The 12,708-nt window shown below is 38.0% G+C and overlaps 1 protein-coding gene across 1 annotated transcript in view; it reads right to left on the bottom strand.

Moving 5' to 3' along the window:
- The window catches only part of LOC117807432 (phospholipid-transporting ATPase ABCA1-like), a 255,352-nt gene that overhangs the window by 54,179 nt on the left and 188,465 nt on the right, over positions 1–12,708 (bottom strand). Inside the window, 3 exon segments of the mRNA XM_034676741.1 lie at positions 5,258–5,402; positions 8,642–8,757; positions 10,269–10,446. Coding sequence (XP_034532632.1) covers positions 5,258–5,402; positions 8,642–8,757; positions 10,269–10,446 — 439 coding nt within the window.

The raw sequence follows: 12,708 nt of genomic DNA on the forward strand, positions 1-12,708 counted from the left end.
AAGTAAATAACGAAATTAAAGTTTAAAACTTTAAAAAAAAAAATGTCCCTACACTGCAGTAACTCAAAATCTTACCAAGTGAAATTGTCTAATCTTTAGTCAAAATGTCTTATCCCACTTAACTTAAGATACATTTACTTAACAAGTAACATTTGAGCAAGATAGAGGGACTTGTTTTAAGACATCTTAAATATCTTGTTAAGTCAAACAATCTTGAAATGATCTTGTTTTGAGTTGTAATTTAGAAGAAACAAGGTTTATTTTGCATTTCATACATTTTTCAAGCTTTGAACTTATTTGTAGAAGACAAATAATCTTGATTTAATATAAACCCTTTACTTGATTTAAGTAAATAAATTTTACTGGAGAATCTATCAGAAAACAGCTCCATTGATAAAAGAAAAAAGAAAGAAAGAAAGAAAAGTTGTTTTTTTTAAGGGTGGGTTACAGTTTTCAGGCACAGTTTCTTCTAAATCAGATAAAAATATACATCCTCAAACTACATGCACAAAATGAAACACCTACTTTTGAGCATATCTGGCTTATCCTAAAAATACAACATGACTAGTATATCCAGCTCACTATGAGAAGACATATCTCAAAATGCTCAAATTAAACTTTGTAATCTTATTTCAAGTACAAGATGGTCTTAAACCTAGAGAAGTGCCGCTGTAATACAACTCAAATTAAGGTGAATATATCTCAAATGAAGAAGTTGACATGAAATTTATTAGTGCAGAAATCTTTTTTTGAGTGAAAAAAATACTAATTGTTAGCATTCCTGGCTTATTCTGAGACACTGAGCTTAAAAATACTGGTAAAATGTTGCTTAAAATAAGTTTCCCCTGCTAATTTTAAGATCACAGTTTTCTAAATATTACATATTTAAGAAATCTTACCAAGCAAATTTTCACTTGTTCTATTGGCAGATTTGTTTTGCTTATTTAATAAGTTTTTTTTTTCTTGTTTTTGGAGGGGCATTTTTTCCAGTGTATAATACCAATCAGTTGTAAGCAAGTCACAAGAAAATGTATTTCCTTTTTGGCTCTATACCACTGAAGTTAGCCAGAATGAAGCCTCTGAGTAATTTATAATTTACAGTGAAACTGATACTGACAGGGTTAATTAAGCAGACATATCTGGAGGGGGAAATTTAGCTTTGCTTTAGAACAGTTACGTGACAGAAATATATTTCCAAACTTTTTTGTATTACTCTTGAACACATTATTTAAGGCCATCTGAGTCAAAAAGAAAAAAGCAATCCACCTCTCCCCTTGTGGTAAAACACACAGTAATGTTCAAGATCAAAAGTGGGTACATGCATATCTGAGGTGATTTTTTTTTGCACGAGTAGGTGGTCACTGGCCTAGTTTTCTCTCAGGCAGATATAAGGGTGTGATGAAAGGGCCTCATTGATCATGATGTCAAAGCAAACCTTCAGATGTCCGGCAATGTGTTCAACAATAATTCATCACTGCTTTTATCTACATTTACACATTTGCTGGAGGACTAAAAGGGTACAAAGAACGGCAATCAGCATTCACAGCTGAGAGTGAAGTCAGCTCTGTGATTTGTGAGATCATTTGAAAAATGTATCCCTTTTATCAGTTCATACATCAGTGCTCGTTACTTTTAACTTAATGTTTCAGATGATGCTAGTAAAGCACAATAAACAGGGAATCATAGTAAAGAGCTGAAAATGATTCAAAGCTCACACAAAGCTTGTGTGCCGAAGTACATTTTAGAAAGACAAAAATTTTTAATAAACAGTTTACTCCCAAGTGTGTTTCTTGAACTACTCTTTTTAACTTTTACAGTAGTTCTTTTTCATAACAGAAAACAGAAATAAGGAAAAGATGAAATGTACCCCAACTTTAATAACTGTCAGCAAACACTAAATGTTAAACATATATTTATCCCCCAGGTGTTATACACCATCTGTCTGACAGAAAAATGCGATGAAAGCGAGACTTAATTTGAGATCAATACATGAAAGAACACATCTTCTCCAGACTGGGTGTTCATCAAGGAGATCTGAACATCTCTTAGTCTTGGATGATGAAATACTAGACAATTTTCCCCCCTTACGTTCCAGTTCTGTGCCCATAAATCATTTTCAAATGGTTCTGAAAGTGGTATAGCCTGCGAGGCGCTTATCTGACCCATATCGCTACTTGTGCTTATTCCCGCAGCATGGCTTCATTCATAATGCTGAGAATCGCAATGAGAGCAGAGAGACAATATATGGCTAAAGTAGAGTCAGATACTTTTTAAAGATGATGTTTGCTTTATTATTTTTATTTCTTATGAACTACTGTTTTTCCCTAGGATTTATCTGTCCCTAAAAATCGGCTAAATTATTTTACTTTTTTGAAGGGTTTATTTTTGGGCCTTTTATGCCTTTATTGATAGGACAGCTGAAGACAGACAGGAAATGTGGGGAGCAGAAAGCGGTGGAAGACATGCAGCAAATGGTTGAGGCCGGGACTTGAACCAGCGACCGCTATGAAGAGTACTATGGCCTCTGTATATGGGGCGCAAATATACTGCTCGGCCACGACATCCCTTAATTTACATTTTTAACAGATTTTAGATTGATTTGCACATAACTTTCAGACTACACTGGTATACTTTACTAGAAGGTATGATAAAATAGAATACCTGGATATTTAAATGTAGCCTATCAGAACATTTTCCCCAGATTTTATTTCTTTGACGTTTTTCTTAATTCACTTAATGGTCAAGCGAGGAACATTCAAATCCAATCTCTTTGCTGATCTTTTCCTGTACATGTATGAATTGTGTCTTCCAACAATTTATAAAATACAAAGATAAATAAATTAATATCTCACCTGCTTTCTTGAACAATCGAAGGTATCACTCAGTGAAAGTAAAAAAAAAAAAAACAGACTGTTGATTAAATTGTCCCGTCTGACATCTATCCTCTCACAACAGTTAAAAAATATAGTCACTTTGCATATGGTCTTGTTTTCTCTTGTAGGTCATAAAGAGGCATCCCTGTCAATTTCAGTCTCTTTAACATCCATTCCAAACCTCCTTGCAGGAGCTTTAGGATTATTTATTTCAGTCATTTTTCTTTCTTTCTTTCTTTCTTTTTCTGCAGCCTCAACATTGATTTGAGCATTTGTTTCAAGGCCATGCTCGTAACTGTTAAAAAAGGGGTTTTGAGAAAATGTACTACCAGGATCTCTTGCTTATGTTATCAAAAATGCAACACCTGCCTCTAATCCTTTTTTAAACATATGATCAATATGTGCTGCTAGATTTCACTGTGTCCACTCCAATTACACAACACAAGTTAGCTCGTACCTGGCCCAGCTGCCACACCTTGACATCCATCTTGAAAAAAATCTATATGTGCCTGTGGTTATCTCTGAGCGGCATGTGGTGGAGGTATTGACTAGAGCACTGCTCTGAGCATGCAAGGCAGGCTGGGATTTATGCGATCCACAGGGAGCTGGACGGTCCTGAGGGGGAAGAAAATCTCCCCTCGTCTGGAGACAAAACTGGGGCACCGAGTTTGTTACACGGCAGCTCTTCTTTCTCACCCAGTGTTATACTTCTTTCTCTTGGAGAAATGGTGCTATGCCCACAAGGGAACGAGATCCAACCCCTGCCTGAAAGACGGAGAACAGATTGAAGCCTGTAGCTTTACTTTTGAGCGACGTTGTTTAACTAATGCCACTGCTGAGAAGCCTCAAATTGACAAGAGGAAGCTTTGAAACTGCAGAAGTTGCAAAAGGAGAAGACTGGATTGAGCTGTCATGTGCAGGATCTACCCTCTCTGCCAAACTGGGGCACACCGGGGCTCTGTCGTATCAGTGCTAGCGTCTCTGTGAAGAGTCTGTTCTGCAGAGATAGCTCCTCTGAACGGGGCACATGAGGAAAAACCTGGAGAGTCGTGTCATGTGTTGATTGATGTCGGCCTGTCAGGTTCTGTTATCAGCTGTGAAATCAAGTCAGATTAGCAGAATTATCATAGACCTCTGTCCCTGTTGAGTCTCAGAGAACACTATCTCTGTCCCTAATGCCTTGAACAAGAAAAAAGCACAATAAATCTGTCTCGTCGCACTGCTTTTGGCATCATAGTCTCCATTAAATTATCACCAGTGGCACCTTTTATGAGTAGCACACTCAACTAAGAATGTGTCAATAAATGAAGTGAATGCAGAGGCAACAGAATGGCATCAGTGACTTTCTTAGAGGTGAGACGTGCCAGACGAAAAAATACAAATTGATAATGAATGCGTGTGATAATGAAATCACAATGCAAATGAGGCAGCCTCGTTAGGAGGCAGGAAACATCCCATGCCATCGCTGAGCGTCGCCGGAGGAAACATCGAGTCGGAGGCAGGCATGTCGGAGGGGACAGAGCGTCTTTCAGACAACATAACACCCCGTCTGAAGTGCCGGCTCGGAGCCGTGGGAGACGTTCTGATGAAGCATCACATGTATAAGCAGCTTGTCAGAGAGAGAGACGCTGTTGTGTCTGTTGACAACGAATGGCTGATCAGCAGGAGGCTACAAAATGTGATGTGAAAAATTCCAAGAGTGGGTGATGTATGCTAATCGTGCAAACAACAATTAAGTCTACAAATCAAATTAGACGTATTGAGTTCAGAGAATAAACCAGAAGGCATCAGTACCTTTAAGGAGATGAAGTCTCTCTATTGAGAGCTGTGGAGTCAGAATAGGCCAGTTTCTTCTTTTTCTTATAAAATGCGATTTAAATAATAATCAAAAAGTTAAATGACTGACAGTCAACATCCACCCCTCACACTCCTCCAAAGCTCTCCATTTCTTATGCAGCGCTTTTTTGGTGTCTTTGTCTTTTGATTCCCTCGAGACCGAAGCAGCTTGCAGTTAAAATGAACACTTGCTGAAAGATGGATGAGGAAAAGTTCTCCGAAGACCCAATTCTCACCAAACGATTAAACATTAAAGAGAATAGGGAAAATAACTCCTTTGAAAAATCCTTGAGAGGATAAAGGAAATATATTAAAAGTTATAGCAGGTGGGTACACACACTCCGCCCACATGTGTAGGGAAGCTTTTTCTCGGAAAAAACAGCGTTTATCTATGATTCATGTCAATTAGCCATCCACTCCTAAAGCTGCAGGATGTATCTTTTATGCCGCTTTGGGAGCTTGAACTCTGGCTCCATGCTGTTCAAATTCTGCATATTAACGTGCTTTTCTTCAGAATGCGTGTAAGTTAGTGTGTGTTTGTCACTTACATCATCATCAAAGAGCTCCATGACAAAGGTGGCCACGCTGCCGTTGATGCCGATGAAGAGGTTGATGCAGGTGAGCACCACGTAGGCGGTGCTGGGAACGCTGAAGATGAAGGAGGCGGGGTACATCATGGGGGTGATGGACCACCTGCAAGAGACGAGGCAGAGTGTGTGACCTGATCTGATTATACTCACACAGAGGAAGTCAAGATAAAAAAGAACGACGTGATGATTAACCTTCAGTAGCCTTCTCCCATTAAAGTCAACAGCAGGGTTTATGTGACAGCTGAATAAGCAGAAATGATGCCACCTTCAATTCATAAATGCAGATGAGCGGGTCAGGTGTGCCGTTTCACAGCATCACAAGCCTCTTCTGGTCATTTGCATAGAGCATAAGTGACCCATAAAAACACTGCTGCACAGTAAATGCCAGCCATGCTTGGCCTGCTGTAGTTCAAGTTCAGGATTGGAGGTGTGTAAAAGGGAGATGCTGCTGAAAGTATTCACTGAAGTCATTAAAAGAGGGGTTCAATATTTCTCCAGGAAAAATGGCTGAGTCATGGTCTGTCTGCATGCTAACAACATGTTAAAGTTGCCAAACTGAAGTCTTTGATTTGCTTTGGTTTGACAACCTGTGACCTTGTGACCTATGACTGTATATTTAACATATTGTGATGTTCACAGGCTTTCCTTTGAGAGCTAAGACATGGATATATAATTATGCAAAAGCCACAACACTGCAAACATGCTCTTGTTGACTTGCATCATGCTGTGACTAGCATATATAGATGGACTAAATGTGCTTCATATTCTGTGTGAAATATTAATTCTAGCACCAAAATGCTTTGAGACATGCAAATATCTCCAAACTATCTACACTCTAATACACATAGTTCTTTTTTGCAACCTCTAATACTAGTCCATACTCTAAAATAATGAATGCTTTCTATTTTTCATTGACAATAATGACAGACAACTTTTTATGTCCATCATGATGACTCTTTTCTAATCAGAAAAATGCCATTAAAAACTCAGAAACACAAGTTACACTGATAGAAAGACTATGGCAAACATTTAACATTTAACAGCTAGATTGAATATCAATAAAGGGATATCTGCAATTAATTTATTTCTAGTCAAAGTGAGTGATTTAGATATCCACAATGACATTCTTATTGACGTCACTGTGATGTCTGGAGCCACACAACAGTAATATCTCCCCAGCCACACTGTCACCTCAGTTTGTCCAACACTAGTTTTCAACACCAATCAACCTCACAAGTAACAGCCTAAGCTTCTTTTAGTATCTTATCCTGCATTTAATCGTACATTGTTTAAATTGAGTGCACGGATTTTAACAATGTAAATCATTTTACATTCTATATATTTATGTCATATTAATCATTGTTTCTTTGTCTTTGAGTTACCTTGCTGTGGGGGATGTCACTTCCTGGGTTTTTGAACAAAAGGCGTGGCCAAGGGCAGACTTTTATTGTTGGAGCAGACCATGGGCTCTCATGTCATGGGGGTGGTCTTTTTTGTAGGTTTAATTAGTATTGCATTGAATTTAGTCAATTTTGTTTACCCATTGTGTTAAACTTGGTTTGGCCAAAGTTTAGTCTAGTTTATTCACAGACATCATCACAAATATACATCAATTTATATTCAGTACACATTTTCACAATGGTTGGATGTTTGGAAAGGGGTGACCCCAAGGAAGCTATTTAAAGCTTTAAATAGAGGGCCCAATTTCCCACGAATAAAGTGGCAACAGACAAGATACAACAACAACATACTAACAGACTACAAACAAACAACAGACAATCCCAATATTGTGGTTACATACATAGATTAGTGGGTGCATTGATATGATTCGTAAATTAATCATACATTGCCAGAAGTTGCAATTTAGCTTTTTCTAGAAGTGACATTTTTAACCCATCGTCGAGCTCATTCCATATTTGGGGCCCTTTGCATACAATGCTAAAGCTGGTAAATTTAAACCTTTGTTTTTTCCCAGTAATTAGGTTTTTATTCCTGGTGGCATGTGTGTGCATAGGTATATACAAGTTCTCTTTTAGTCTCATTGTGCAAGGTCTGTTTGTTTAGTTCACACCTTATATTTGGTCTTGTTATTAATTTCAGTTATATTAAGCTGACCTCTTTTAAAGGCCTAGCTCTTATCATTTGGATAGTGAATTTGGGTAAAATAACAGTTACGCCTGTGTCTTGTGCCTTACTGCTTGGTCCCTATCCGTCACTTTTGCCCCTCATTAGGTTGATTTGAAATATCTGAAAACTTTTATTTAGATAGCAATTATCCAATTGCGACAAGTCAAAAGTTTATTTTCAGACATCCCTAATGCAACTTTGGGTATCCAAAATACGTTGTAACTAGTATAAAATGCTGTTACAGATATGTAAACTGCAATTATGCTGAGAAAAATACCACTAGCACGTCTGTAAACGCACTGTTGATATCTGTATCTGTTATTCTTTCCACAGTTTCATAGAGCTGACATCGTGTTAAAGAAAAATTTACATAAGTAACATTTTTGACTCATTGTTTTGATATGTGACTTAGAGTGCCCTGTAATGTGTCCAGAGACAGCCAATGTTTGATTTTCACAAGATTTCTTAAAGCAGCGTTCCCTCTCTGCATATATTCCCTTATTCAGTTACAATATTTTAAGATATTTTCTTGTGATTTTTTTGATCAAGGCCACAGCATGACTGCTTTCTTTTCTTGCAATGAGGAGAATGACGTAAGCCTATTGTTTGATAATCTGAAATGGCGATAATTATGTAATTTTTGCAAGTTAAAATGCTAATGTAGATGACCAAAAAGATGCTAGCTTACCTCAGTTATAACTACAAACAATTTGAAAACAGAAATCTGAAGTGGGAGTTTATAACATCTATAATGTTCATTCTGGAGTCAGGCAAGAGTCTGACTCCAGGTTTCAGATATCTGAAACTGAATACACACGAATGGAAAAAGTGGCATCATTAGTACTAGAATAATTATGCTGTCAATTTCTGAAATATAATTCCTGACTGGAGTGCGTTTGGATTGAGTGTTATAACAACTTGCCATAGAAATGCTTTAGATAGCTCCATGAAGACTCACCGTGGGTGTTGACATTATTTTCATTGAAAGTTTCCTTCATACATTTTGATTTGATCTAAATTAAAAACAGATCAACAAGCTGGGCTCACACTAGATTTTATGACATGCTCACATTAGTAGATACAAATTACACTAAATAATTTGTATCTGTCGTGAGGTATGTAGTGGAATAAGCAAGAGTAGGACTTATTAAATCTAAACTGTCTTCAAAATTCTAATTCAATGATGAGAGCTGTAGGTGTGTTTGTTTTACTCACCCATACAAAATGAGCAGCAGAATCAATGCAGGCAGGTTTGCAGAGGACACGTAGGCTTCTTGTTGAAAGCAGAGGAAGATCACTATAACAATCAGGGCGGGTACGGTGTAGTTACACTGTGAGAACAAAAACAAAGACCCAATACTGAGAAGGGAAAGTCATACAGGATGAACACTTTGATCCTTAAATCATTGGTGATGGCTTCCTTTTATGTAATTATAACATCTGTGAATTACTTTTTTAATTAGAGCTCAAATGTATCCCCCTTTAATTTAGTTATTAATTAGATGAATAACAGACTCTACTGCCTTCAATGACACATTGAACTGAACAATGGTTTTATAACTGGTTTACTTTAAAATAAAAATACTTAAATCAGTAAATATCAAAAAGTGGACATAAAAGCTTGTATTTGTGGTTTTGATCATGCTTATGGCTGCAGAGTTCTTTTAACAAACACACTACTTTGCACCAGGTGTATCAAATAAAGATACAAGATTGTCTTCAATTCACATGATAAGGTAACAATGAAATATCAAGGAGATTTCTGCTTGGATTTCCTGCAATATCCCCATTGTTGACCGAGCATGCATGCTAATGCAGAGAGCTTCAGGCTACAATCATTAGACGGGCTCCTTGGGTACATTTGTCTCCCACTCAGACTGTATTTATCTACCGTAATGATGAGCGACCTGATGCCATTTCTTTACCAAGGATACCTGATAAAATGTTTACTTCAATTATGCCTGAGGGAAACTGCCGCTGAGCCTGTTGAGTGTAACCAGCGGTGGCAGCTGGTGTCAATAATTACGCCTCAGCCAATAACTGCTGCTCGGGTAAAGCTTTTCCCAGAAGCATTAGTATGGAAGCTATATTATCACTTACAGTGGATGGAAATTATTTTTACACAGGTGGGGAAAGTCTTCAGGATAGAGGGAGATTTATCTGAGTTAAAACAAGGCGTGTTGTATCGCCTTATTGTGTAATTGAACTTTTTCAAAAGTCAAGATTCTATTAAGTTTAACAGAAAGAGGAAATGCTAACTTGTACATCCAAATGTTACTATCAAGTAAGGGTGATATGGCAGTATGATTAAGTAGGTTCGCACAAAGCCAACACGTCAAGTGTTAAAAAAAAAAAGGAAGGAAGTCATTGCAGTTTTGCAACAAACTGCAGTTCCTCCAGCGGCCACTTTGGATCACTCCAAAAATGAGTCAATCCCCATTAGGCACCATATTAAAAATGTACATTTTTACAGCAGATGACAATATGTTTACTGCCTGGTACCAGAAAGGGGTTTTGTTCTCTTTTTCTTGTTTCTCTATTTATGATAAATATAGATGGGGTGAGTTTTTTGACAGTTCACTTGTTTTCACTATATTAAGCCCCATGAATTGGGGGCGAGGCCACTTCAAAGGACAAATGGATTTTGCTGGCTGTCTGACAGACATCAGTCACTGAGCTTTACTGCTTTTTATGTTAATATGACATTTCTAGCCTGAAGTTAGCTGAAGTCAGCATTTCTAGTATGGCCACCACCATTACTGGTCTTAATCGCATCTCTTAAGAAACCACTGGGTGATGTCACTGAGACTACATCCATGTTTTATGAAGTCTAAGATCTTACCATATCCCAGGCAAAGTTGGCCAACCAGTAGACAGCCGGGTTTACTCCGCTGACAAACTGCAGATGCTTGGCTTTGTTGACCCTCTCTTGGATGAGGAAGAGGACAAAGCTGGCCGGGATGAAGGACATGGCAAAGATAACGCAGATGGACACCACTACATCGGTGGAGGTCGTGGCCCTGTGGGTGAATAGAGCAAAGCAAAAAAATAATTCAGGAACCAGAAAAAAAGATTGAAAATGCAGAGCAGGACTAAACTCTGCTCATGAAACATTGTATAAAATGTTTAAATCCTGTGAAGACTCATCAAGGTGTTTCTGATGATGCGTTCGCTCTGAAAATATCCTTTTAGGTGTGAGCAAAACTGTGTCAAAAAGGAAATTGGTTCACACATCTGCTCTGCTAATGATCATACGGTTTCCACTAGGTTTACATGTGCTTCATCATGTACGCACTCATTCCAGGGTACTGTGTACAAGAAGCCTTTATGAAACACAAAGTTGAACTAAATTGAAATCTAAATCAAACTGTTTCATGCTTCTCATGAAGGTGTCTGAAATGACGACTGCAATATTCATTGCAGTTTCCCTAGGAGTGAAAATAAGAGATTCTCAAAAACATGAAAAACCCATGCTTCCCTTGTTACCAGGACACAAACCAGGTCAAGCAACAATGCTGAAGCCATTGCTCATTATCTGTAATGAAGAAAAACACATGACATTTATGTCTTTGCAATGTCAGCATGCTGTTTAACACCATTTTTAAACAAAATAATTAATATATAATTGATGACTTCATAAAAGGAGCAGCACCAACATTAATGGCGAGCTCTGGTAATGCTGTTTGTACACAATAAAAAAAAGGTTTTAAAGATCATTAGCCCTTTAAAACCATGATAGGCTATTGCACCTCGTTCACATTGAAGTTGTAGCTTTTGTTGGTCTCTTGGCAACCTGGTTAACAGCAGCATAGAGGGTAATTTTGAAATCTTAACCAGACTTCTAAGGAGCACAAATCGCCTTGTTTGGTTTGAATAAAATGTTTTTTCCCTACACAGTTATTATTAACCTTTGTTTTACTGTGTTTTATTTAACCCATGCCAGCTTTGAAAATGTCCTTCTTTGTGTCCGCACCATTAGCATTGCATAAAATTGTGGTGTATTCTTTTAACCCCCACCACTATCTTCAACCCCTGGCCTGTGTTAATCTCTCACAAGACTTCCTGTTGTGTAATTAGCATATTAAATGAGCAACCCTGTGTGGCTACATGGTGGTATTTATCCCGGCCGACCAGACACAATTAGAGCTCATAAATAAAATCATTCACCGCAGTGGGTGCCGAAGCACATTTCAACAGGTTTCAAGGGCTATGTGCTACAGGGTGGGTGGGTTAGTGCATGGGTGGGTGGGGAGTTTGATCTAACCCTGAATTTTTGAAGGGGTGTAATTGCTGTGGAGAAGACGACTAGCAATCTGCTAATTAACTAATAATGCAGGAGCAAGAAGAATGAGCAGTGGGAGCAAAGCTGTACAGGATGTGCTGCTTTGCTTTAGGTTTGTTTTTAATGACAAGGGCTGCAGGGCACAGCCTGAAATGTTTAAGTGCAGAGAGGCTGAGAGCAGATAATTATCAAGTCTGAGGCTCCAGGCACAACATTTGGGATGGTGTTTGTATTAAGTAGTATTTTGTAATATATTGGGATACTATTTCAATTCTGATGGGACAGAACGCAAATTAATTAGACACGCACACACTTTTTTATGGGATGTTTTGCGAGTACCGTGGACGAGTAAGGAACATAATGTATTTGCTGGAGGCAACTATGTGAAAAAGTCAAATTCAACATGGTGGTATGAACAGAATATTGTTGTCAATTACCAGTCTGATATTCTTCTGCCACTAAGAAATGACAAATATGTCTCTATTATTGAAGCTCTGCTTAAGTATGACCATTTAAAAGATGAATGAGAAACTTGAAGGCCATATTACTAGATCCCTTACTTGAGTGAAGTTGTCATTTTGATTGGTGTAAATGTCACCTTTCTTTACAGCTGCATACATTTTTTTTTTTACAATTTCCTGGCTCTTGATATAACTTGCAATTGGAATTTGTAGTGAAGTGCACTTGAGGGGAGTGTCACTTCAACTTAGATGGCACCATGCAATTCTGGTGTCCAAACCTTGGCAATGAAACAAGCCATAAGTGAGGAATTACTCCATGACATGAAGGAAATGTCGATGGGGACCAAAGCATAGGTATGTTTAAGATTGTTTTGGGGGGCATTTTTTGACCCTATATTGGGAGGAGAGGTCAGTAGACAGAGTTTCAAACAGATATGACAGTTGGAAGTTATGGCAGAGGGTCTTTGGAAATCTAAAAACAAAAAAAATGAGCTAAAAGAGGCTCAAAAACTCAGTATGACTGGCAGGAAGTGTAGAGT

Source organism: Notolabrus celidotus, chromosome 23 (assembly GCF_009762535.1).
Source record: "Notolabrus celidotus isolate fNotCel1 chromosome 23, fNotCel1.pri, whole genome shotgun sequence".
In the NCBI taxonomy this organism is placed as follows: Eukaryota; Metazoa; Chordata; class Actinopteri; order Labriformes; family Labridae; genus Notolabrus; species Notolabrus celidotus.